The sequence below is a fragment of the Dryobates pubescens genome, chromosome 13 (assembly GCF_014839835.1).
Source record: "Dryobates pubescens isolate bDryPub1 chromosome 13, bDryPub1.pri, whole genome shotgun sequence".
Taxonomy (NCBI): domain Eukaryota; kingdom Metazoa; phylum Chordata; class Aves; order Piciformes; family Picidae; genus Dryobates; species Dryobates pubescens.
Window position 1 is genome coordinate 21,969,101 of NC_071624.1, and position 26,670 is coordinate 21,995,770.

General features: G+C 56.0%; 1 protein-coding gene across 2 annotated transcripts in view; it reads right to left on the minus strand.

Moving 5' to 3' along the window:
* Positions 1–2,301: 2,301 nt before the first annotated feature.
* Positions 2,302–26,670, minus strand: part of AP2B1 (adaptor related protein complex 2 subunit beta 1) — a 95,417-nt gene continuing 71,048 nt past the window's right edge. For both annotated transcript variants that reach the window (XM_054166241.1, XM_054166240.1), the window contains 5 exons: positions 25,996–26,125; positions 15,282–15,366; positions 14,511–14,597; positions 4,115–4,269; positions 2,302–2,958 (listed from right to left, as the gene is read on the minus strand). In XM_054166241.1, coding sequence (XP_054022216.1) covers positions 2,884–2,958; positions 4,115–4,269; positions 14,511–14,597; positions 15,282–15,366; positions 25,996–26,125 — 532 coding nt within the window. In that variant the 3' untranslated portion in view covers positions 2,302–2,883. The remainder of the gene's footprint in view (positions 2,959–4,114; positions 4,270–14,510; positions 14,598–15,281; positions 15,367–25,995; positions 26,126–26,670) is intronic.

Consider the following 26,670-nt stretch of genomic DNA (forward strand, 5'->3'; position numbering starts at 1 on the left):
TCCTAGGACTCGATCATTGTGCTGCAGGGGAAGCAGGGCAGGCTGCAGGGGAAGCAGGGCAGGCTGCAGGGGAAGGAGGGCAGGCTGCAGGGGAAGCAGGGCAGGCTGCAGGGGTAGCAGGGCAGGCTGCAGGGGAAGCAGGGCAGGCTGCAGGGGAAGCAGGGCAGGCTGCAGGGGAAGCAGGGCAGGCTGCAGGGGTAGCAGGGCAGGCTGCAGGGGAAGCAGGGCAGGCTGCAGGGGTAGCAGGGCAGGCTGCAGGGGAAGGAGGGCAGGCTGCAGGGGTAGCAGGGCAGGCTGCACAGCCCACCTGGGGCCCAGAAAGGGCTAACCAGCTCGGTCCATCTTCTGCTCCTCAGCAGAGGCTGTCCCTGCTGAGCTGCCAGTGCCTCCTGCAAGCTGTGCCCTTTTCCTGCTGCCCTTCAAGAAGAGAGCAGAGCCAGAGGCTGAGGACTGAGGACTTTCTCTGCCTGCTCACCCCACAAGCCTCTGTCACAGGGGGGTCTCTGCTGCAGCAGTGGCTGGTGGGAAGAGGATGAAAGGCTCCCGGTGAGCAAACAGCCTCCGCCCCACCAAACCCAGGCTTCAGCCCTGCCTGCTCCCACGGGCAGGGCCAAGAGCAGGGGGAACCAGACGTTCTCCCCAGCCCCACAGAGGCAGAGGCAGCCAGAGCATGATGGAAATGACTTTATTGACACGGAGGCAGGTGAGGCCTGAAGAGCAACACAGCTACTTGGCGAACACCGGAGCGGGCGGCGCGAGGAGGGCGAGATGGCACCGAGCGAGCCCAGGCTCTGCCCTGCGGCGCAGGCACAGCCGTGCTCAGGAAGCTGGGGAGGAATCTGCCAGGGGAAGGGGGTGCTCTGTGCCCCCTCCCATCAAAGTCACACTGGCTCCTCAGCAGAAGAGGCTGAAGTGTTGTTCCTGACCCTCCGCCATCTCCTCCTGCCCCCAGGCAGCATCCTGCCCAGCGCCCCTGGCACTTCCTTACTGGCTCTGGTAATGATTTGTGCAGGGCACCCGCAGGGCCTGGAGCAAAATCACCTCCCAGCACACGTGGGCAGGACTCCAGGGCTGCACTGCTCCTGCTCTGCTCCACTTTTCCCCCAGCCAGAGCACAGGGCTTCCTGTGCAGGTACATCACCTCCCTCAGAGTCCTGCAGCTCCCAGGCCCTGCTGGGATGCTTCCAGGGCACTGTGACCTTTCCCCAGCCCTGGCTTTTGAGCTGCAGCCAGCACCAAAGCCCTGATGAACCATCTCCCACTCTACAGCACTGACTGACTTGGAATGTGGCATCTAAAATCACAACATGGGGGCTGCTATGCACGAGAGCTTTGCTTGCTGGGGAGGAGATGGCATCAGCATGCTGGGGAGGGTGAAGCCAGTCTGGGTGCTGGCTTGGTTCAAGCAGGACAAGCTATGGATGGAGCAAGGACAGGCAAGAGGCTTTGCTTCCACTGCTGGTGCCACAGCACTCAGTGGTTGCAATGAGGCAAGCCCAGAGTGGAAAGGGAAGCAGGCCTGGCCCTGGGAACAGGCTGGTGCTGGTGCTGCTCAGGCCAGGGGGTGAGCACAGGAACCTGGCTGGCCTGTCCCTGTGTGCCCACGGGCACAGAGCTGCAACCACAAGAGATGCTTCCATGATCTGCTCAACTCAGCACTGTCAGGACCTGAAGCCCCCAGGCACGCAGGGTGCAGGCACCACCAAACCCCAACCACCTCCCATCACCCCACAGCCTGGGTTTTGGGGTAAAACAAGGGGACAGGGAGAGCCACTCCACTCCCTGTGGTACCCCGGGGTGCTGCCAGCAGCAGCTCCTTTCCCATCGGGGCAGGGCTGGTGTCTGTGGCCCTAGGGGGAAAGCAGCACTGCCAAGTCAGAGCCTTGGGGATGCTGGGTGAAGGTGGCACAGCTGAGGGGGATGGTGGAGAAGGCAGTTTGGCATAGGGAAAACAAGAAGAGGGGCCGCAGGCAGGTGAGGATGCAGAGCCCATACCTGGAGCCTGCTGCTCGGAGCGTGGGCTCCTTGCCTTCATGTCATCCACCACTGCCCCACTGCCAATCCGGGGCTGCAGCTCCTCCCCACGCAGCAGCAGCCTTGCTTCTCGAATCGGCAGCTAATGAGCCAGGGAGGTGGTTGGAGTGAAAACACCACCCAGGAGCAGAGCTGAGTCTGCCAGCACGAGTGGAACAAACCCCCGCCGCCTCTTCAGGGCTCCATCCGCCTCCACAGCCCCAGCTGATGGCTCTGCTCCTCCTTCCCCGAGGCCCTGCTCACCCTGCCAGAGCCCAGAAGTCCCTGCCTGGGGGGTGGGGAGGCAGAGGGCTCCCAGCACTTGCTTGGAATCACCTTCTTCCCTTGGAGCCAGTAGAGGAAAAAGCCCAACACAAACCAACAACTCAGAAGGAGTATAAAAAGCTCAGATGAAGTGCAGGGTGATGTTTTCGACACTCTTGCCTTGTTTTAATGAGCTGAGAGGTGCCTGGAGCTTGGGCTGTCTCCAGTGAGCAGTATCTTACAAAACCCTAGCTACACCTAAAGCCATTTAGAAAACACTGAACATTGGCACAGAATGGGAGAAGCCCACGGGGACGGACGGTGAGAGGGGAGGAAGGGGCTGAAGCAGTGGTTCCAAACTCCATTGGACGCTAAAAATACCAAGGGGTGGGGGGTGGGGGGTGGGGTATTGTTCCCTACCATCGTTAGCACGTGGACACTAATTGCTACCTTTGTTTACTCAGTGCCTCTCGACTGCAAACCCTACACACCAATGCAGCTGCTTCCAGTTTCGAGTGCGTTTCCCCCGAGCCAGTGGGGAAGGAGGGGCTGGGGACCCCCTTCTCCCCCCTCCTCCTGCAGGGTGAGGCACAGGCTGAGCTCCTGTTAGTTCTTCAGGATGGCATCGTAGGCCTGGTAGATGTACTGGGACACTTCGGGAGCACGGCACTTCAGGGAGAGCTGCGGGGAGGAGAGGAGAGAGGAGGTCAGAGGGGGTCGGGGGAGGTGCAGGGCGAGGCAGGAGCTCCTCAGCCTCGCCACAGGCTGAGCTACAGAATGGCCTGGACAGCTCATGGACCTGGCTGATGGACACAAGTCCTGTGAGGAGCAGCGGAGGGACAACCAGCAGCAGAACAAGAGGACACAGTCTCAAGCTGTGCCAGGGGAGGTTCAGGCTGGACATGAGGAGAAAGTTCTTCCCAGAGAGAGTAATTGGCCATTGGGATGTGCTGCCCAGGGAGGTGGTGGAGTCCCTGTCCCTGGAAGTGTTCAAGAAAGGCTTGGATGTGGCACTTGGAGCCATGGTTTAGTTGTCAGGAGGTGTTGGGTGTCTGGTAATAGGTTGGACTGGATGATCTCTGAGATCTTTTCCAACCAGGTTGATTCTCTGATGCTATGACTAAGGATTGCTCAGCCTGGAGGAAAGGAGGCTGAGGGGAGGCCTCACTGCTCTCTACAGCTCCCTGGAAGGAGGCTGGAGCCAGGTGGGGGTTGGGCTCTTCTCACATGCAGTAAGTGACAGGACAAGAGGAGATGGCCTCAAGCTGTGACAGGGGAGGTTCAGGTTAGACATTAGGAAAAAGGTCTTCCCAGCAAGGGCTCTCAGGCACAGGCCCAGGCTGCTCAGGGAGGTGGTGGAGTCACCTTGGAGGGGTTTCAAAGCCACATGGATGTGGTGCTGAGGGCTGTGGTGCAGTGGCTGAGCAGCAGTGGTGTGGCTGTGAGCTCTGGGGGAGTGCTTGGGCTGGATGAGCTCTGAGGTCTCTTCCAGCCCCAGCAGCTCCATGTTCTGGGTACCAGACAAGCTGGTTTCCACTGCAGGAATGTGGCTGGGCATCAGCTCCTCCTTGGGAGAGGGGGAAGGGCACCCTGGCAGCGCTCTCTCGCTGATGTCTCCTGGCTTCCTCTCTGGGTAACCTTGGCAGTACCTGCTGACTGCTGAGCGGGCACCGTCCCAGCTCACTGCCAACACAGCAGTGTGAGTCCACAGCAGTGTCATTCTGGGGGTTCTCACTTTGTCCAGCCCTCCCCCCAGTCACTCCAGCAGGATCTGCCCTAGCCCAGCAGGTCCCAGAGCGAGGGGAGCCAGAGGGGGCCTGGGCAGCCCCACACCCACCGTGTAGTTGGGGTTCCCCGGCTGAATGCGGAGCTCGGCCAGGATCCAGATGCCATTGGTGAGTTTCAGGGACTGGTAGAGCATGTCCTGGCCCTCCACATTCCTCTTTGCAATGGTGTAGACATTGTTGTTCTGCAGCTTGCTGGAGACAGTGTCTTTGGAGAGAGGGGAGAGAAACCACATCAGTTAATTCAGACTCCTCGTCTGCAGGGACAGCAGGGCCCAGAGCAGCCTGCCCAGGATGCAAGTGGCACTGACTTCTGTCCCTGGGGACATGAGGAGACAAAGAGAATCCTATCTGCTTCCTGGACCCAACTCATTCCTTCTGGGCTGTGATGCCTCCTGAGGTGTCTGTCCATCTTGCAGGGCTTCCACTCTGCCCTGCATCACTCAGGACTCGCTGCCTTCATCAAGGCCACAGTCTGCAGCTCAGAGAGGAAGAGGACTTTGCTTTCTCTCTACCCCCAGCAAGGCAGGCTAACCTGGAGGCAGACAGAAGATGAAGGTGGAGAAGAACAAAGATCCCTGAGTGAAGCTCAGTCCTGTCCCATCCATGACAGTTCCCTCCACAGCTCCCTGCTGCTTCACCCCCACGCCATGCACAGACACTTCTGTCCTGCAAGGCAGAAGAAATCCTTTCCTTTTTGAAGCAATCTCTTGGAAGGGTGAAGCCCCCCAGCCATCAGGGCTGTGCTGTGCTAACACTCTGTAGCACCTCAGTGCTCACAGCAGATGTGGGACCTCCCCTGGAGACCTGCATGGCTGGAAACAGGACACCTGCTGCTCCCGAGGCACCCTTCAAAGAAACCAGAGGCAGAAGACAGAACCCCAAACCAGCAGCCCCTGGGGACCAAGGGGCTTCTCAGCACAGCACACAGCAAACCCCAAATCTTTGGGTGCCAGGGAAGGGGGCACATTGACACTGTGGGGGGAAGGCTCAGGGTGGAGGACTCTACACCCAATAAGCCAATTGCCACTCCTGGTGCCCAGCAGGTGCTCCAAAGCTCTCTGGCAGGGCTGTGTGGAACACTCTGTCTATGAGGGACCATTATCAGCAGGTTGGGCACTTCTGACAGAAAGCAAGAGAGAGAAGTGGCCTTCAACCAATTTGCACTGAAAGGCAAGAGAGTGGCAACCTGGGACCCCTGCCAAGGAGCAGGACAGCAGCGGAGAAGTGGCACAAAGCAGCCGCGCAACTCTAACCCAGCCCTGCGGCCACCAGCACCAGTGCTGGGGCTGAGAACGGACACCAGCCTGTGCTGGTGCATGCAGGGGGATCAGAGAGGGCAGAAGCAGGGAAGAAAGGGCCCCACAACCCTGAGGCAGAGCCTGGGACCTGCTGCTACCCTGCAGGGCAGCAGGGTAGCCAAGAGCATGGACAGCCTGGACCCCTTTGGTGCCCAGACTTCAGAGCGGCTGTGAGCAGGTCGAGGAGGGTTCAGGCATGCAGCTACCCAGACACACTCAGATTTAGGTTTCCTCTCTTCCCCAGTTACTATGGCAACTGCAGATATAAGGAACTAATGAGATCCTTTGCTTAAACCCCCTCATGCTGTCTCCTTCCCCCACCTCTACACAACAAGCCCACCCAGAGCAGGGACATGGGCGAGGCAGAGCTGTCCCTTGCTTGCAGGGAGCACAGCTGGGAGAGACCCACGCTGGAGGGACACCCAAACTCCCATCTCCTCATGCCCTCCAGCCAGCAAGAGCAGCCCCAGGGCTCTTTGAAGGCTCAGCCTTCAACTTGAGCCTGGCCCAGAGGGTGCATCCTGGGCTGCAAGGGACCTTGGTGTCACCCTAGGCTTGTTGGCCCTGTTCTGATGTGGTTAAACCTCACTGGTCAGAAGCCCCTCTGGACACACAGCCTAAGGGGGAACTGCTGGCAAGGGCTTGAGACTACCTCCATCAATCTTTGTACCTGCTGGCAGCTCTGCCTCTCACTCTGAGAAAGACACTGAGAGGCTGGAGCAGGGCCAGAGAAGGGCAAGGAATCTGGGGAAGGGTCTGGAGAACAGGGCTGGGGAGGAGCAGCTGAGGGAGCTGGGGGGGGTTCAGCCTGGAGAAGAGGAAGCTGAGGGAGACCTCATTGCTCTCTGCAGCTCCCTGAGGGGAGGCTGGAGTGAGGTGGGGGTTGGGCTCTTCTCCCAAGAAATAAGCACCAGGACAAGGGGAAATGGCCTCAAGTTGCCCCAGGGGAGGTTTAGGTTGGACATGAGGAACAATTTCTTCGCCTTGAGGGCTGGCCAGGCCTGTTCCAGGCTGCCCAGGGCAGTGGTGGTGGAGTCCCCATGCCTGTAGGGGTTTCTAAGCTGTGAAGATGTGGTGCTGAGGGCCATGGCTGAGAGGTGCCCTGGCAGTGCTGGGCTCAGGGCTGGCCTCTATGATCTGAAAAGTCTCTTCCAACCAAACAATTCCACGGATCTGTGCTGTCAGAGCATTCCCCAGGGAACCTGGGTGCAGGGTTGGGAGCCAGGCTGGAAGCAGGAAGCTGCAATATTGCCAGCTGTGGGGCTGCCATCCCACCACAGAGCAGGGGACTGCTCCTGCTGCCCAGGAGCTGTGCTGCAGGGGCACAGTGGGCAAGATGAGGCCACAGGGGGTGAGATGGGGCCACAGAGCAGCTGCTCTTACCCCAAAGCCTCCAGCCAAGTGATGGCATCTCCTGCAGGGGAGCAGATCTCTGAGCAGGGATGGGCATGTTGGGAGAGAGAAACTGAGGCAGGGCACCTCCAAGGAAAGTCTTTTTTCCACCTCCCTTGTCTGACCTCAGCTGTCCTCTGCAGAGTGCAGGACACCCCACCCAGGCGTGCCCTGCCTCCCCCACACAGCCAGGGCAGTCCCAGCAGCCTGGGGTGCAGCTGCTCAGCTCACCTGCCCCCTCCTGCCCCTTCCCTCAGCACAGAGCTGGGGCTGGTGAGCTCCTGCCCCCTCCCTGCAGGTAGCAGCAGCTCCCCTCGCTCCTGTGCCTGGGTTCTGGATGGAGATTGGGCAGGGTTGCTAAGCAACGGTGCCAGGCTGCGCGGGGCTGAAGGCAGCGCCGTTAATGCCATGTGACAGCACAGCCTCTCCCAGCAAAAGTAACCCAAAAAGGCAGAAAGCTGCTGAGCCCAGCTCCAAACAGGCCTGATGGCTTCTGGGTGGGAGCTCAGCACCCAGCGATACCCAGGGCACCGCAGGAGCTGGCTGCACACACCTGGCCCTGGTGTGCTTCGTAGGTCAAGAGAGGTTCTCCTCCCCCTCAGCTCTGCCCTGCTGAGGCCACATCTGGAATATTGTGTCCAGTTCTGGGCCACTCAGTTCAAGAAGGACCTCAGGGAACTACTTGGCAGAATCCAGCACAGAGCCATAAAGCTGCTGCAGGCAGTGGCACATCTGCCTGTGAGGCCAGGCTGAGGGAGCTGGGGCTTGGAGCAGAGGAGCCTGAGGGCTGCCCTCATTGCTGGGGATCAAGATGTGCAGGGCTGGAGCCAGGCTCTGCTCAGGGATGGCCAAGGACAGCACAAGGGGCACTGGGGGCCAGCTGGAGCAGAGGAGGTGAACAGGAGGGAAAACTTTGTCACTGTGAGGGTGGCAGAGCCCTGGAGCAGGCTGCCCAGAGAGGTTGTAGAGTCTCCTGCTCTGGAAACTTTCCAAAGCCCTCTGAATGTGTTGCTGTGTGAGCTGCCCTGGGTGGCCCTGCTCTGGCAGGGGGCTTGGACTGGATGATCTCCAGAGGTCCTTTCCAACCCCTAATGTTCTGTGACTCTGTGACTGCAAAGCAGAGCCACAGAGTTCTTCACCAGGATGGCACAGCCTGCTCTGACCCTGCCAAGCACCAGGGCTGCTTCTTTTGGCACTTATCTTCCAAACCCTCTCAAAGCACAGAGGAAGAACACAAAGAGTTTTGCCCAGCACCAAGGCCAGAGAAGCCTCTGCCACCAGTCCAACTCTCAGGGCTGGGTTTGTGGAGTTTGTTTTCCTTTGCTTTTGCTTTTTAAGCAGAGAGCTTTAGCTTACTTCAGTCCAACAACTAAAGAGCACACCAGGAAACACAGGCAGGCAGGGAAGAGCAGCTGGACAACATCTCCTCCCTTGCACTGAACCAACCCAATCCTCCTCAACAGCACTTTCCCTCTGGCTACAGCAAAGGACATGCTCAAACCTCTGGCAGTCCAGATTAAGAACTTCACTTCCAAGCTCACACAACCAAGAGGAGCAACTGGCAACAAAGGTCACACTCAGCTCAGAATCAGCATGGAAAACCCCTCTGAACAGGGACCCTGGGGGCCTTGTGCTCTCAGCTCAGAATCAGCATGGAAAACCCCTCTGAAGAGGGACCCTGGGGGCCTTGTGCTGGCTATCAGGAAGTAAAATTCAATGGTAGCTGAGAAGGTCCCAGGCTGAGCAACACCTGAATGATTCTGAGCATCCAGCCAAGAGCCCAACACATCTGCAGGCTCTGCTCTGGGTGGGGGGATCAATAGCATCTGGTCAATATTATGCCAGCACATCTGTTTCCAAGGCTGGTTTTGTAAGTTTCTAGATCAGGTTACTAGATTTGGTCCTCCAGCAAACAATCCCTGCCCAGGGAAGGTTGTGTTTGATTGTCCCCAGGTTGTTGCAGCAAGAAAATCCAATTCCTCTTTAAGTCTAGCAGCAGCAAATTGCTCAGGGGAGGGAAACCAAAAGTGGCCACTGCATACCAATAAAGGCACATCCACTCCCAGTGCTAGAGCTGCTGCTTCACACCAAGCTGTGGACCAGTAATAAGCAACTCCCAAGTTCCTAGAACTGCTGAGCAGCACAGCAGCTAATTGCCTCCTGTTTACTGCTGCCCAGTCTCCATGTGCAAGGCAGCTTGTCCTCCTGCAGGCTGTGGGCATGGCTAAGCAGAATCTTAAAGAACAACAACATTCAGCTAATCTGATTTGCTTATCTTAGCTCAGTGCAATGATCCTTTAAAATTTAATCAAAGTTTGCATGATGAAACCACAGTGTAAGCAAGGCCAAGGGAGCTTCAGTGCCTGCTGAACTGCAGGGGACAGCTCACTTGGTGGGGTTGCACCCACAGCACCCAGATTATTTGAGCTCCAGCAGTCCAGGAATCTCTTTTCATGCACTAGGTCCTTATGTTTTCATTGGAAAACTCCCAAACCAATTAATCCAGCACTGGGTTCCTGAGGTGAGAGTGCTGAGGTGTAACAATGGCCCAGTGTTTTCACAACAAATGGGATCTCTGGATATGGTTTTCTCCATGGAAGCACCACAGCCTCTTCCCAAGAGACATAAGGAGCTCCAATGAACTGGAGATGTGTAGTGCACCCTGAGCACACCTTGGCCTCAGGCTACAGCCCCAGAGACTCACCCTCCATGGCCATACAGCTCCAGCCCTGAAGAACAGCCTCAGGCCAGGGCCAGCTCATGCTGACAGGAACCTGGGCCCTAGACCCTTCCTCCAGCACCAAGCACTCACTTTTCACTGGGTCACTGCAGCAGGCTGCCCAGGGAGGCTGTGAAGTCTCCTTATGTGGAGAGCTTCCAACCCCCCCTGGGCATTGTGCTCCTGGGCAAGCTGCTGTGGGTGCCCTGCTGGAGCAGGGGGTTGGGCTGCAGGAGGTCCCTTCCAACCCCTCCATGCTGGGACTCTGTGACCATTTAGAGGTACCTGCTCCTCCCCCCACAGCTGGGCACCTTACCCTAAGCTTCAGCTTGCAGTGCTGTGGGCTGCCTGCAGCAGGCAAGGGTTTCTGGCTCTTCTGTGCCCAGCTATGGGGTGAGCTGCCAGGGACAGGAGCTGCTTCTGCCATGGAATCATAGAACCAGCCAGGTCGGGAAAGACCTCAAAGTCCAACCTGTTACTTAACACCTCCTAACAACTACATCCCTCAGCACCCAAGGGATGTTGTACCTGCAAGGTCCTGGGAGCACAGACTCATGCAGAAGCATCTCCACAGATGAAGTGTGTTTAGCTCCTTTTTGTTTGAAGGAACAAAGGCAACAAGCTGGGGAGGAGCCTGTGGTTTACCCAGGAGGTGCTGTGGGATGACTGCTGCAGAGTGCAGCCCTGATCTAGGAGAAATGCCCAAGCTGCCTTCCTGGCAGGTAACATCTACTCAGAGCCAGGCCAGATGAGCACTTGGGCAGCCTGATCTTGTAGGAGGTGTCCCTGCCCATGGCAGAGGCTTTGGAACTAGATCAGAGGGTAGGTTGGGTTAGAAGGGACCCTAAAGATCATCCAGTTTCAAGCCCTGCTATAGGCAGGGACACCTCCCACCAGCCCAAGTTGCTCAAGGCTTCATTCAACCTGGCCCTGAACACCTCCAGGTAGGGGGCAGCCACAGCCTCCCTGGGCAACCTGTTCCAGTGTCTCCCCACCCTCACTGTAAAAAAAAGGTCTTCCTCATCTCCGGTCTGCTGCCCTCTTCTAGCTCAAAGCCATTGTCCCTTGCCCTGGCACTCCATGCCCTTGCCAAAAGTCCCTCCACAGCTCTCCTGGAGCCTCCTTCAGGTACTGGAAGGCTGCCTTAAGGGAGCCTTCTTCAGGCTGGACAGCCCCAACTCTCTCAGCCTGTCCCCCTAAGGGAGGTTCTCCAACCTCTGATCATCTTCACGGCATCCTCTGAACCCTCTCGCACAGATCCATGCCCTCCTTGTGTTGGGGGGCTCCAGAGATGCTGTTTAAGGTTCCTTCCAGCCCAGAGCATTCTATGATTCTATGAACATCCCACCCCTGGGGGCTGGTGTCCCAGCCTGCTTCACTTTGCTTTCAAGAAAAACAAACTCCACGTCCAGCTCCCCCCCCTGAAGCAGCTCAGCAGCCCTGCCCTGCCTGCTCAGCAGCACCTCCTGCACCTCTGCACACGACTTCAGCCCCACTTCCCAGCACAGATCCCAGAGCTCAGGAGAGCGAAGGCTCCTTGCAGCCAGGAGAAGGGCTGTGCCCTGGGGGTGCAGGGAGCAGAGGTGTGAGCAGGCTGTGCCCAGCCCTCGCTGCTCAGCACACTCTGCTCCAGCGGGCTGCTGCCTGCGGCAGCGGTGCCAGCGCTGCCACCAGGGCACACGTGCTGGGAGCTGAGCTATTTTCAGCTCAGAGCTGAGTCTGGCGTCACTGGGCTGGGCTGGGTGAGGCCACAGCATGAATGGGGACTGCCAGCCCGTGGGTGGGCTGAGGCTGGCCGTGAATGACTGCTCCCAGCCATTGACGTGGGCACGAGGAGGCACGGGGCGGCCGCACACCTCTGCAGGAGCTGCTCCTCCGTGCTGCAGGGCTGCACGAGCACAGCGCCTGAGAGGCTGTGGGCAGGGGCAGGGGAGCTCTGCAGCCTTTGCTCGGTGGTGGCAGCAGCTCTCTCCCTGATTTGACACAGCAAGGGGACAGCTGAAGGCTGCAGCTGCTTGGTGAGCAACAGAACCACCGACAGCAGAGTCAGGGCTTGATCCTGGCCGGGCATCTCCTACAAGAGCCTTCAGAACACAAACCAGACTCTCCTCCAGGAGGAACAAGTTCCCACAGATTTTATACCCAGAGCTGCTATTCTTGGAGGAAAGGAGGTGGCTTTAAACAAGGCTGTTTTCAGTGGATGTAAAGAATGCAAGGGTAGGAATCCTGAAAGACTCTCATCCTGCTGCAGCACAAGGGCAGACACCCTCCAGCTTGGTCTGGCTTCCAGAGGGACCTGGACAAGCTGGAGAAATGGGGCTCTGTGAACCTCATGAGGCACAACTAAGATCAAGGGCAACATCCTGCACCTGTGTCAGGACAACCCCCAGTACCCATCCAGGCTGGGGATGAAGGGCTGGAGAGCAGTCCTGAGGAGAAGGACTTGGGGGTGCTGAGGCATAAAAAGCTGAACATGAGCTGGCACCAAGTGCTGCCAGCCCAGCCCCAGCATGTCCTTGCCTGATCCCCAGCAGTGTGGGCAGCAGAGGCAGGGAGGGGATTCTGCCCCTCTGCTGTGCTCTGCTGAGACCTCCCTGCAGAGCTGGGGCAGCTCTGGAGCACTCAGCACAGCACAGGCAGGGAGAGGGCAGGAGGAAACCACAGCAATGCTGTGAGGGCTGGAAGCCCTCTGCTGTGAGGCCAGGCTGAGAGTTGGGCTTGGGCAGTTTGGAGAAGAGAAGGCTCCAGGGAGACCTTCTGGTGGCCTTCCATGGCTTAAAGGGGAGATCAGAAAGCTGGGCCCAGACTATTCTCAGGGCCTGTTGGGACAGGACAAGAGAGGATGGCTTGAACTCAAAGACTGGAGAGAAGAGAGAAATGTTTGACACCGAGGGTGAGGAGAGCCTGCCCAGACAGCAGGTTGTTTGGGGTTCTGAGCAACCTGCTCTGGTTGCAGCTGTCCCTGCTGACTGCAGGGGGTTGGACTGGATGACATTTAAAGGTCCCTTCCCACCTAAATCAGCCTACAGACCCTTAGCAAAATGGATTCAGCTGTCACAAGAGCTCACCCAGCTTGTTTCAGTCTGCCCTGGTGTGCACTATCAGTCACTTATCACTTTGAGAGCAGTCTCCACCCGTGGGGATGCTGGAAGCTCAGCCCTCCTCTGGGGTTCACCTGATCCTTGCTCAGGCAAGGCCTCATGCTCTGAGGATGTTCTGTACTCAGGGAGGCTCCTGCTCAGATGGCAAGAGGTTGGAACTAGGTGATCTTTAAGGTCCCTTCCAACCCAAACCATTCTGTGGTTCCACAAACAGCCAAGAATTCCTTGGTTTCCCCTCCTGCAAGCTCCTGGCCTGCTCCCTGCGGAAGCCCAGGTGGTCCAGGAAGGAAAGGGTTGGCACAGCCCTGGCAGGGAGGGCTGTGGGCAGTGGAAATGCAAACCCAGAAGCTTCAGCAGGTGGAAGTTGTGAGCTCTGTGGCTGAGCCATGACCCACTTTCTGCCACACTGAAGCCAAGCAGGCTGGCAGCTCCTGCCCGCCCCCAGCATCCCCAGAGCCGCAGCTCGGCAGCGGCACCGCAGCCAGGGCTCCTGGGAGCCTCTCCCACCCCAGCTCTGCCAGTGGCTGTGACACCACCACAGAGACACCCCTGCTGCCCCCATGCCCTCCCTGTGAGCTGGGAGCACCCTCTCCCCCCACTATCAGCAGGTCAGGCAGGCCTGGGTGAGCAGCAGGCTCTCCAGCTGGCAAGGCCTCCCTGAGCAGGAGCGCTGCCAGTCACCCCACACTGCCCACACTCCCTTCCTGGGGAGCAGGGGGCACAGCCAGGCCCACCAGTGCCCTGCTTCCCAGCCTGACTGCCCCCTCTCACTCCCTACCACATCCTCTGCTAGCCAGCACCACAACACCCCAGTTCCAGCCAGGAGGAGCTCCCAACATTCCTGACTGGAGCTGCAAAGATCCCAGGCCAGCGGCGGAGCAGGGTGGGAGCAGAAGGCATCACCCAGCAGCGGCACCGCAGTGCAGGGGGGAGGCTCTGCCAAGCTCAGCAGTGGGAGGGCTGGGGGGAGGCACAGAGGTTGCTCTCCTTTGAAACCCCACCGTGAAATCAAGTCATGAGGTCCCACAGCTGCTATTTTCCCCTCCTCTTGTGTGCTCCATCTTTTATATTCCAAAATAGGAATAATGAGTACAAAGAGAGCCGTGGTGCCTGTCTGCAGCTGAAGCAAGAGGGTGTTCATTGTGTAACTGCAGACACTGAGTGAATAAAAAGGTCACAGGGTTTGTAATCAATAGGGACACTTTTTGTCCTCTGTGAAACAGAGCAGCTTTCAGGAGAATCACTTGGCTCCTGCTCAGAACCTCTTGAAGAGGAGCAGAGCTGCTACACTGGCCCCATTCCATGTTTTTTCACACTCCCTCATCCTTCAGCAGCAGCAAGGTCACAGGTACAAGTAGGATGCTCAGAGAGGTAACCAGACAGCTCAACACTGAGCACGCTCCAAAGGCATCAACGCACCAGCCAGCAGCTGATGGTCACAGCTGACCACATCTCTTCTCACACAGCCTGCCCTCCACAGGGGTCAGAACATTTTGCAGCGCTTGTAGGGCCATTCTATCACAACAGAATGAGGCAAGTAGCTGCTGAAAGGTGAAGTGACAGGCCCAGGATCAATCAGCAGGTTCAATCAGGGCTGCAAGACCCTCTCTGAAACACACAGCAGCAGGTAAACGCTGCTGAACGCTGCGGGCAGCTCTGTTCAGAAGAGCAACCTTGCAGAGAAGCAAAGTACAAAAGAGAAACCAAGAATGCAGGGTGCAGAATGAAAAGGCAGAGAAGGGCAAGGCTAAGACCTGGGATTTCAGATGTGCTTTTGTGGGGAGCCAGCTGAAGGGTGTGACTGAAGCAAGCCCTAGGATGCAAGGCTGCTCCGGTCCCATCCCCAGCCAGCCATTAGCCACAATCTGTTTGCAAGGGGATGCCTGGTGACCACACATCAGAAGAGCTCTCAGGGTGGCAGAGTTCAGCTACTCACCAGCATTCAGGTGGCAGTCCTTGATCTGGAACTGGAGCTCGTTTTCATTGGGAATGTCCTTCCATGTGGCGAGGAAGACCTGGCGCTCTGGGGAGGAGAAAGGCCATCAGCGCCCCTGCATCCTCACAGCACCAGTGCTCACTGCTTCACCCCCAGGGTGTTACACAAAATAGTCTACTGGACACATTCTGCCCTGCCCTGGACAGATTCAGGACTTGCTCCTACAACAATCTGAGTCTCAGTGTGGAAGCAGCAAAGCATGGATGGATTTTGGAGCCCCAAACCTGTGGCAGTCTTTGCCACAGGAGCTGCTTGCAAGCCAGGAACAGGCTTTGACAAGGAGGAAGATCCACACCTTTACACTAGGGAAAGCTGCTTTCCAAGCACCTTCCCAGCCAGTTCAGACAACAGTTTAACAAAAGGTAACCAGAAATACAGGAATTAAAGTGGTGTGGGGGCAAATCCTAGACCTGAATGAATCAAACCCTAAATCCTCCCCGCCAAAACCAAACCACTAAAGAAATCCTCCTCAAAGCAGACAGATCCCACTCCTTGCCTGGCAGGTGGATCAGAGCAGAGGGCTTGGGTTCTGGCAGCTTCTGGAGCTCAGAGCAACAGGGCCAGGCTACCAAACCAGATCAGTTGAGGCTGCTGAGATGAACTGGTCTGAAGGTCATGGCCAAGCAGACATCAGCCTCAGCCACGGGACAGCAGCAGCCAGCTGGGTGCTGCAAGGGGCCTGGCTGAAGGAGGCTGACTAAAAGCACTCACCCATCTTGCCATCCTCCACAAACAGCACATTGAGAGGGATGAGGCAGCTGAAGTAAAAGACATCAATGTTGTTTTTCACAGCCACCTGTGAGGGGAGAAACCAGGAGGGGTTAAGAGGAGAGGAGAAACCAGAGGGGCTGCTGGAGAGGAGAAACCAGGAGGGGCTAGAGGAGAGGAGAAACCAGGAGGGGCTAGAGGAGAGGAGAAACCAGGAGGGGCTAGGGGAGAGGAGAAACCAGGAGGGGCTAGGGGAGAGGAGAAACCAGGAGGGGCTAGGGGAGAGAAGAAACCAGGGGATTAAAGCATCTCTCTCAGCTGGAACTCCAAAGGGACCCCATGGCTACGTGTGGCCTCATTGCCTGCCCACACACCTTGGAGTGCTCCCTCTGAGCACTCTCATGAGACTACCTGGAGAGATGTTCCTGAGCTTCTGAGTAGTTTCAGACTAGGCTCAGTCCCACCCCTCAGTGCTCACTCCATTTGCACTAAAAGCTGCTCAATCTTCTCCAGCCAGCATTTCACCATACTGCAGCAGAGCCAATTACTCTGCTGGGGTCACAGCCAGCATCCTCACTGTTCTCCTCTGTTTCAGCCTCTCTCTCCCCTCACTTCTTCCACCTCTGAGGTTTCTTCATACCTCTGGGTTGCACACAGCCACTATCATGTCTCTCATACTGCACAGGAGCTTCTTCACCACCCCTCTTTGCCATTTCTGACTTGTAATTCCCCAGCTCCAAACCCCTGTATGTTCTGCTCTTTATTTTTCACTCTCATTTCTTGATTTCTCACCTCCTTGATTAGCTCCATCTCAGCCCAGACACCTTCTAGAAAGCCTGAAGCAGGTCCACTGCCTGCCCCTTCCTTTCAGCATTTCCCAGATCTCCTGCCTTTACCTTAGTGAAGGCAGGCACATGCTGGGTGTTGATTCCTGGAAGTGAGGAAACCTTTGCTACAGAGCAATCAGGGCAGGCAAAAAGAGATTACCTGACAAAAGACTTAATTCTCAGTGACATTAAAGCCCAGCAGCCAGGGAGATGCTCTGGATTGCTTTTATCACATGTGCTTGCCACACACCGACTGATCTCTGCCAGCACAGAGCATGAGCTCACTCTGTCTTCCCCAGGCTGAGAGCTGATGGTACGGCAGCAGCAAACTGGAGGTCTGAGAGAGCGAACTGTCACAACACAGCACAGCAAAAGGGAGCTCTGGGCTTTATTTCTATGCCCCTCACGCTCTGCTGGCATCATCCCACGTAGCAAAGGCCTGTCATGGGAGTGCTGAAGTTCAGCAGGCACCTGCCACTGCCTGCGAGGAAGGAAACTTGTAAGAGCGCTGGAATGGAAGCTGTGTGAAGAGCCTGCAATTTCAGGGGCTGTTTGAGCTGCTGTTTCCTCTGAAAAATCCCAGAAGGGGTTCTCCAGTTCCTCACCCAGCAGAAACACAAAGCAGACCACGCAAAAACTCTGAGCCAAAGAAATAAATGTGCTGCTAGAAAACCCTGATGCCAAGAGCAACTCCATTGCCGCTAATAATTACACACATTAGTGTCCTGCTGAGCAAATCTATCGTCCCACAGTGGCAGGGCTAGAAAGACATCCCTGAATGTTGGCTAAAGCAACTGCAGCCAGCCAAGGGAGGGGAGCAAACCAGAGAATTCATCTGATCAGACTTGAATGAAAGCCAGAGGACAAGTGGTAGGGGACTGAGCTCCTGACTGAACTCATTTAGCAACTGTGAAGGTCCCAGAAGTGCAAAGAACAGCAGAAAGGTGGACATGACATGCTGGGGGGGGGTTTCTGCTTCCAGCCATCACTGAAGGCAGCAGCTTCTATCAAATTTCCACAGTGCAAACCAGCTTAAGAAGGGATTAGCTGAAAGCCTACTAAAGCCATGTAAATGATGGTGCAACCTAGAGCAAAAAGGGGAAGGGTCCTCTGCAACAGGCAGCTGCGAGGTGCTGCCAGCGCCGGCGTCACCCTCACGGGCTGCAGCGGCTCAGGGATAGATGGACAGGCCCCAAAGCCGGAGGGGTGAAAGGACTAAGGGACTTACCCCTGCTAAAGGGGGGGAGCAGCCAGAAGTGCACCTCAGACTGGGAGGGGAGAGCTGGGGAAGGGACAGCAGCGTGGCTCTTCCACACGCCGTGTTTGGATAGAAATCATGGAGAGGAGCCAGAAGAGGAAAAATTCAGGCTAAATGTCTGGGAAGACTTGAGAGAGAGAATTATCAAGCAGCACAATATTCTCCTGAGGAAGAGACAAGCTCCACTGCTTGGAGTATTTAAAATCAGCCTTGACAATGCTCTCAATAAGAGGAAGCACAGCAAAGCACCAAAGCAGTGCAGGGACTCCACTTCCTCAGCTCTGATGTAATGATGAATTGCCTTGGAACAGCAGAGCTCACTTGGCTTTTGTAGCTCATGGTTGTTGCTGTACAAGAGCAGCTCCTTACAAGAGGGGCTGGAAAGCTGAGCCTTCTGCCTTCCTCCAGTCACGGTTCTGGAGGCACACTCCACATTAATATGCTAACCCTGTCCCTGCAGTTATGAGAAGGCTATAAAAAGGTACCTGCTGACCTGCTTCTCAACTCTGCAGAAACACACTGAGTAAGCTGCTTTGGCTATACTCTGGAGAGCTACCCAATTAAGATGCTCTGAAGTATGGTTTCATCCCAGCAAAGGAATGCAAGCCACAGGCCAGGCTACCTCCTCCCAGGCTGCATCAGTGGATTCAGTAATGACATCACATGCCACAGAATCCCAGCATGGTGGGGTTGGAAGGGACCCCTGGAGGTCATCAGTCCAACCCCTGCTCCAGCAGGGCACCCACAGCAGCTTGCCCAGGAGCACAATGCCCAGGGGGCTTTGGAAGCTCTCCACACAAGGACACTCCACAACCTCTCTGGGCAGCCTGCTCCAGGCCTCCAGCACCCTCACACCAAACAACTTTCTCCTCCTCTTCACATCCAACCTCCTGGGTTCCAGATTGTGCCCATTGTCCTGTCTCTAGTCACCACTGACAAGAGCCTGGCCACATTCTCTTGCCCATCCAGCCCCCCACCACCTGGCTCCAGACTTGGGCCTGCAGGGAAGCATTTGGCTGTCAGGCACCCCCAGGATCCCCAGAACCCTCCCTGTCAAACATGATGAAGCCAAGGATCTGGCAGTGCCCCACAGCTCTTGCTGAGCACTGATCAGATCCCCTCTGGGGCTGCTCTTCTCCAGGTTCTCAGCCCCAGGGCTCTCAGCCTTTGCTCCCCCCAGAGCTGTTCCAGGCCCCTCAGCAGCTTTGCAGCTTCCCCTGGAGTCTCTCCAGCAGTTCCCTGTCTCTCTTAACTGGACCCAGGACTCTGGTTGTGGCATCCCTAAGGCAAAGTAATGGGGGTAGAGAGCCTCCCTCGACCTGCTGGCCATGCTCTTCTTCATGGACCCCAGGAGACCGTTGGCCTTCTTGGCCCCAAGAGACACCTTGCAACTCTGTAATGATGCAGAAATCAGCTGTTACTCAGAAGTTTTGGGAAGGATAAAGCTACAGTCCCCTTACAGCTTCAGCTTCTCAAGCCTAAGTGCCTTGGTGCACCACCACCTACTTCCCTCAAATGGGCTGGCAGGTGCTGTTAGCACTGTGGTCCAAGAAAGGGCCCCTGCAGATAGCTGGATGGGAAGACTTGCACCAAGAAGAGGCTTAAGAGGTCCTGCCTGCTGATACCAGCGCTCCAAGGTCATGCTCCCAGCCACACACTGCTGCATCAGGAGCATCCAATGCCAGCTGACAAGCTACAAAATCAACCCCAGGCAGAAAGCAGAAACTGAGAAGCTATTAACAGCTGAATGCCCAACTCCCAGTGCTCCTCAGGTGGGAACATCGACCTGAGACAATCAATGACATCTGAAGAGATGGCAGTAGCTGAGCAGTCTCTGCAGGTTTGATGTGCTTGCAGGGAACCTCCACTTGCACTCACTACATCCTCCCAGTCCAGACTAACTCTGCCTGTGGCTCAGCAGCTTTAACCTGCCAACCTGGGCATGAACTATGAAATCTTTAACAAGCCCTTCAAGTTCAGCCATTTGAGACCTGAAACAGAAGCACTTTTTATATATATATATAAAAATATTTTCCATCTGTGATCTTTTGGAAAGGAGGCAGAAAAAAAACCAAAGCTTACTAGGCTGGTGAATTCAGTCAAGCAGATTACACAGCTTCTGAGGGATGGCAGGCAAAAGGTGCCAGGTTTCTAATGTGATGCTTCACTGCTGACGGGGTGTGAGCCCACTGCAAGCTGGCACAGGGGTCCCAATCCCAGCTCGTCCATGCTCTGATCAGGGGAAGCAGCACCTCTAGAAACACCCCTGAATTGTGCTTGCTCACCTTGCAGCACGAGCAGCACCCTCCTGCTGCCCTTTCTGGCAGTGCAAGCCCCTGCTAGCCAACACATGGCATTCTGGGGAGAACAATGCCAAGTCATTTCCTTCAACACTGTAGGCTTCTGATGCTTTCAATCCCTGACTTGAGCAGAAGAACTGACTTCCAAAGTCAAGCCTGAAAGCAACACAGATGCTTCCCATCAGCAGCAAGTACACAACATACCCAACTCAGAATCCCATTAGCACCTACACTAAATTAAGGATTTTCTTCCAAGTTGGGTTTTGCTTTAGAGCCTGGTAAGAGCCAAACTGTGAAGGCGAGGAGAGCGCTGCTCTGGGGCGTCTTTTCTACCTCTGCCAGCACAAGGTCACGCTCTGTTCTGTGACAGTCTGCTGCTCGGGCTGGCAGCTGCCCCCAGGGACTGCCAGATCCTTGGCTTCAGCGTGCTTGACAGGGAGGGTTCTGGGGATCCTGTGGGTGCCTGACAGCCGGATGCTTCCCTGCAGGCACAAGTTTGGAGCTGTGCGCAGGCGGCGGGGGGCTGGGTGCTGAGCCCGCAGCTGCGGCCGGGTGCTGAGCCCCTGGATGTGGCTGGGTGCTGAGCCCTTGACTGTGGCTGGGTGCTGAGCCCCTGGTTGAGGCTGGGTGCTGAGCCCCTGGTTGAGGCTGGGTGCTGAGCCCGCAGCTGCGGCCGGGTGCTGAGCCCCTGGATGTGGCTGGGTGCTGAGCCCCTGAATGTGGCTGGGTGCTGAGCCCCTGGTTGCGGCTGGGTGCTGAGCCCTTGGCTGCGGCTGGGTGCTGAGCCCTTGGCTGTGGCTGGGTGCTGAGCCCCTGGCTGCGGCTGGGTGCTGAGCTCTCAGCTATGGCTGGGTGCTGAGCCCCTGGCTGCGGCTGGGTGCTGAGCTCTCAGCTATGGCTGGCTGCTGAGCCCCTGGCTGCGGCTGGGTGCTGAGCCCCTGGCTGCGGCTGGGTGCTGAGCTCTCAGCTATGGCTGGCTGCTGAGCCCCTGGCTGCGGCTGGGTGCTGAGCTCTCAGCTATGGCTGGCTGCTGAGCCCCTGGTTGCATCCAGGTGCTGAGCCCGCAGCTGCGGCCTGGTGCTGAACCCATAGCTGCGGCTGGGAGCTCAGCCCCTGGTTTTGGCTGGGTGCTGAGCCTCAGCTGGGGCTGGGTGCTGAGCCCTTGGCACGCAGGAGCATGCAGCTCGCAGGGGTTATGCTCTCGTGTGTGCCTGCAGCACGCCTGCTGCACTCGCAGCTCAGCATGCATGCCTCAGCCAGTCTGCTGCAGCCTGTGCCAGAACTGCCCTTGATGCAGCAGCCAGCAGCTGCCTGCAGCTCGGCCAGGCGCCGGCCGCAGATGCCAAGCTGTGATCCAAGTCCTTAATTCAGGGAGCTCCCAGGAGAGTTCTCTTCTCTTCTCCTCTCTTTGCTGCTGCAGTCAGACCTTGCCTGGCAGAGGCTGTTAAAAACAACAAACCCAAGCAAGCAGCTTGGTGCTGGGGCAGTGGCTGTGAGGGGGCTGAGGCACAGGCAGATGTTTCCCAGGCAGGCTCAGAAGGGACAGCACCTCTGGTGGGCCCTGCTCACGCTGATGCTCAGCCCTGTTTTGCTGGAGAGCTGAATGTGTGGAATCTGTTTCCAAGTACCCAGAGCGCTGCAGTTGTGAGCCTCTGATGAACGAGAGCTCCAGCAGCTCTGCGCTGCCAGCGAGACGCTGAGGGTGGAGGAGCAGAGGTGATGAGCTGCAGCACAGCTGAGCGTGGAGGCAGAAGGATGACCCAGGGCAGGGGCTGCAGAGAGCTTTCCTCAGCGGAGGAGCTGCACCTTCATCTGCCTTCACAGAAATGCTCTGCCAGGCTCACTGCAAGGAATCAAAACCTTCTGTGCCCCGTGCCGCTCAGCAGCAAGGCAGAGGGCTGGGTTTCCAGGTGCCACCTGTCAGAAAGAATGCAGCTGGCAGACCCTTCCCTTTCAATACTGCAGGTCACTGGGCAGGTGTTTGGGAAAGCTGCAGCTCTGCTGTGCCACCTGCCTGCTCGAGAGCTGCAGCCCACAGCCCAGGCAGCAGGGAATGCACTGCACTGATCTACAGTTTGGAATGTGGGTCCCAAGGGAACGGCAATGCTCCGGGCTCAGGCTGACTCCCTGCTGCTCTGGGAGTCCCTGCAGCTTGTTTTCCATTGCATCCCCTCCTCTGAGTGGTTCCAATCACAGAAGAGATGATGGTGTTCAGACCACGACAGGCCTGAGCTCTCAAACTCTGGCTTCCACTTCTGCGACCTGCAGGGCTAGGGGAGCAGCTCTGCTGTACCCAGAGGGCATTCTGATCTCACAGCCCTCGAGAGGCCATTAAGCAGGAGCAGTGCCTCTCTCCAGCACAGAAGGGCTCTCATCCCAAGCATTGGCTAATTCCAAATGTGACATGAAGTATCTGGACAGAGCTGATGTCCCTCAGCAGTACAAATCCCCATTTCAGAGCCCACATTCCTCTCTGAGAGCTGGGGATCTCACACGTGGTATTGAAGGTACCTCACCCACCCCATCTCTTCCACTAGGTATGACCCTACCAGCCTCCATGTCACCAGGGGGCTCTCACTGCTTGGATGGTGAAAAGGCAACTCCAGGACCCCAGCCAGCCTGCACAACCACCAGAGCCACCTCCCTGGCTGGCAAATGAGCTGCAGCTAACAGACACTGGTGGAGCTCAGCACAGCCTCTTGCACGCCAGGGCTGGGCTCTGCAGAGGCAGCTCTGGGGTGGGGGGAAGTGGGGGTGGTATCACAGCACACACAAGTGCCAGGTAGCCTCCAAAATGCTTACAAGGCACTGCCCAGTGTCCCCCAGCAGAGGTTAGCAGCACTCAAATAACGGAGTCAGACTTTCGTTAGCGACTGCGACGTCCAAAGGCATCCAACAGCAGCTTTTTGATCTGTAAGGAGTAAAAATGATGAAGCAGAGAGCAGGGACTGGGATCCCTTCAGCTCTGCAGTGCTGTGCCTTTAGCCTTTGAATAAATCACTGCTTGAGTAGGGGCTGAATCGGAGTCAACAGGTCAAGAAGATGCTCATCACTACCTTGGGAGGGGAGGAAGAAGCCTGGTGATCAATATCACAAGATAAGAGGTGGCTGGCAAACAGAAGACTCCTCAGTTACATTTTATCTGTGTAAGCCTCTGAAAAACCCTTCAGCCTTCCTCACCTCCTTGTGAAAATGTGAACTTGTCAAATATTTTAGCACAAATGTTCAGATTAACCCAGCTGCACTGGGCAAAAGATTAGGCCCCTCAGGTTAGGAAAGATGTTGAGGTGCTGGGAGGTGTCCAGAGAAGGGCAACAAAGCTGGGGAGGGGTCTGGAGCACAGCCCTGGGAGGAGAGGCTGAGGGAGCTGGGGTTGCTTAGCCTGCAGAAGAGGAGGCTCAGGGGAGACCTTCTTGCTCTCTGCAACTCCCTGAAGGGAGGTTGTAGCCAGGTGGGGGTTGGGCTCTTCTTGCAGGCACCCAGCACCAGAACAAGAGGACACAGCCTCAAGCTGCACCAGGGGAGGTTTAGGCTGGAGGTGAGGAGAAAGTTCTTCCCAGCAAGAGAGATTGGCCATTGGAATGTGCTGCCCAAGGAGGTGGTGGAGTCCCCATCCCTGGAGGTGATGAGGAGCCTGGATGAGACACTTGGTGCCATGGTTTAGTTGATCAGATGGTCTTGGGTGAGAGGTTGGACTTGATGATCTCGAAGGTCTTTTCCAACCTGGTTAATTCTATTCTATTCTATTCTAAAAATAAGCTGAGCAAGGCTGAGATTCATTACTTGTGAAGCAGCTGCCTCAGGAATGTGCAACTTGGGTCTTTGAAGCTGGGAATTGACACAGCAAAAAGTTGAAAGCTATCAGTTTGGTTACTTCAGGACTTACTCTTCTTGTTACTAAACCAAAAGAGGAGATGAACACGAAGTCCTCCGGTTCAAACCAGCCCTGCATCTGCTTCAATGTTCCCCAGCTCAGGAGGTAAAAAAACCACAACCACATGAAGCAAATTCACCCTGATGAGTGTTTTGGTTCCTCAATGAACACAGGAACATTTGTACTCTCCACTCCTATATTATGCTATAAATTGTTCCTTAAGTAGGTCACCAAAACGATTCCTGAATGTTTCAAGGCAGATCATTTCCACACGAGCTCACAGAAGCGAAGCAGAGCCTTGGCTGTCAGGGCAGTGACAGATCTCCATCAAACCCACTGCTGTCAGAAAAGTAAGGGGAGTGCTCTTTTTAACTTGGCATCTGCCAGCATGATTCAACTCCTTGCAGAGAAATATACTATTGCTCCATATGGCAGCTTCCCCAGTTGGGAAAGGGCAGCCAACTTCTATGGCAATGTGAGAGTGAGCAAATTAGCAACCAAGTCTGGCACTAATGAAGGCTCTGCTGTCTCAATAGAAGGTAGCTGGAGGTTTCCTCCCATGGTTTCCCTTTGCTTTGTTCTAGCAGAAGATGCTACAAGAAACAAGCTGTGTGCTGAGTGCTTTGGAGATTTAATAACCCAAATACTTCACTTTCTGATCAAAGGAAGCAGCAACTTGAGGATGCCTCGTTGAGAGTCCCCAGCATCATGGAAGCAGATCGGGATTGTCACCTTCTAGAGACTTCCACATTTTCTTCAGAGCTGCAGGCAGATTTCACCACCAGTGACCCAAATGTAGTGATACAGCCTCATCTCACAACCAGGCCACAGAGGGACTTCAGGAGCTGGAGAAGCCCTCTGTGGAAGCCAAGCAGAGGTAATTCACTGCCTGTCCACACGCTCCCGCACCACGCTGGGAGCTGCAGAGTGGGACTGCTCAGTTTGAGTGCCACAGAAGCTATTTCGAGCTGTTTGCCCAAAGACTCATCAATAAGTCATAAGCCCCAGAATGGAAGTCAAAAGAAGGGAAAAAACAGTTGCTCAGGCAGAATAAATAGTAACTTCCATTGCATTATCTTCCTCCAAAAAGAGAATGAGCTGCCTCACATGGGCTGCTGTGCTACAGAATCCAACCCAGGTCCCTCTCCTGGAGACTTGAGGCAAACAAGAATGAGAATCACAGAGTGGTTTGGGTTGGAAAGGGCCTTCAAGATCATCTAGGTCCAATCCCCCTGCCATGGGCAGGGACACCTCCCACTAGACCAGACTGCTCATCCAACCTGGCCTTCAGCACCTCCAGGGAGGGGCCATCCACAACCTTCCTGGGCAACCTGTTCCTCACTCTCAAGAATTTCTTCCTAATCTTCAGACTCAGTCTCCCCTCTTTCAGCTCAAAGCCAGTGTCCCTTGCCCTGTCACTCCAAGCCCTTAACAGCAGTCTCTCCCCAGCTCTCCTGTATCCTCCTTCAGGAACTGGCAGGCTGCTCTAAGGTCTCCCTGGAGCCTTCTCTTCTCCAGGCTGAACAGTTCCCAACTCTCTCAGCCTGTCCCCACAGAGGATGTGCTCCAGCCCTACAATTATCTGGACCCTCTCCAGCAGTCAATGCCACAGCACAAGTGAACTGCATCTTTGGGACACTGGGAAAGTCATCCTGGAGAACTCAGCTCCACAGCCACGCGCTGAGCTCCTCCGCAGAGGAAGGAGGAAGAGTCTCCCGTAAGGAAGAACTCTGCGTGGAGAGTACTTCAAGACCAATGGCCCTGAGGCACAGCAAGACTGATGGAGATGGTCTCTGATCCAAATCAGAGGAGAGCACGCCCCTGAGTCTGTCCCTTTAGCAGAGCAGCAGCCCTGCTGGAGAGCCTCTCCCAGGGAGCGCTGCTGCCGACACTCTCCCGAACCTTATTAATGAAATATTAGCTGCTGACGTCATCTCTCCTCTGCCTTTCCTGGAACACATCATGTTTGCCTTGGATTAAGCTATCTGGGGCAGGGCTGTGCCAATGCCTTTGTAAAGCACCCTGCCAGTTAAGAGCACTAGAGAAATATTAATCACTCAGCAGTTGTCACCTTCCCTGCAATTGCTGTAATTGCCTCGATTGGTGCCGACAGCTCTCGCTGCCTGCCTCACCACCACCTCTCTTCAGACCAGCTCCAGCCACAAGCCCACCCAAACCTCATCTCCAGTTTGCACAAGAGTGTTACTGGAGCAATGACCTTTACCTCCACTGGGTTTGGCATATCTGAAAACACCCAAAGTTCAAGAAGTCCTTCTGAGAGAGGCTAGACAAAGGAACAGGAGGAGGTCTGGGCTAGTGGCACGGCCCAAATCCAGGAGGGCTGCCTGGTTACCCTACACAGGTGGTGTTTTACTGCTTCACCACCTTGTGTTGGGCCAAACAAACTGGGCTGAGCACCTGCTGACCTCCCCCCTGCCCAGGGTGAGACAATCCTTACCTGGAGGTTGTTCAGAGGCTCCATTTTCATGACTGGTCCCAGAGTGTTGAGAGGCAGGGAGACATCAATGCTTTGGTTTGGCATCAGAGGTGTGTGGATGGCCAGAGGGGTGCTTGGGATGACCCCAAAGCTGGGCAAGAGAAACACAGAGGTGGTGAGAGCAGCACTGCTTTGCCCAACAGCCAGTTCCCTTTTGCCAAGCACAGGCTGGCTCATCTTCTTGCATGCTGGGACCATTTTATTTGTGATTCATGGGGCCCCCAGTCAGAGCATTTGCTGCTTTCTGGTGGAAGGAAGAGGCCACCCCAAAGGTCTCTTCTCCCTTTACACCAAACCATTCCACGAGGGGAGGACTCTTCCTCACTGGAAACCCATCACTACACAAACATCCCTGGATGTGTTTAAAAGCTGTGCAGCTGTGGTGCCTGGGAACATGGCTTAGTGGTGGACATAGTAGAGAAGGGTTAATGGTTGGATTTGATGATCTTGAAGGTCTTTCCCAACCTAAATCATTCTGTGATTCTATGATCTTCCCATTGTTCCTGAGTTGCCTCGACTCCAAGGGAGGAACACAGCTCAAAGCAGCAGACACTCAAAGTAGGACAAGGCATGGGAAACTCAATCAGGTCAGTCTTGTTGACAACATGCACCATCCTGCCCAGGGGAGCAGCACCT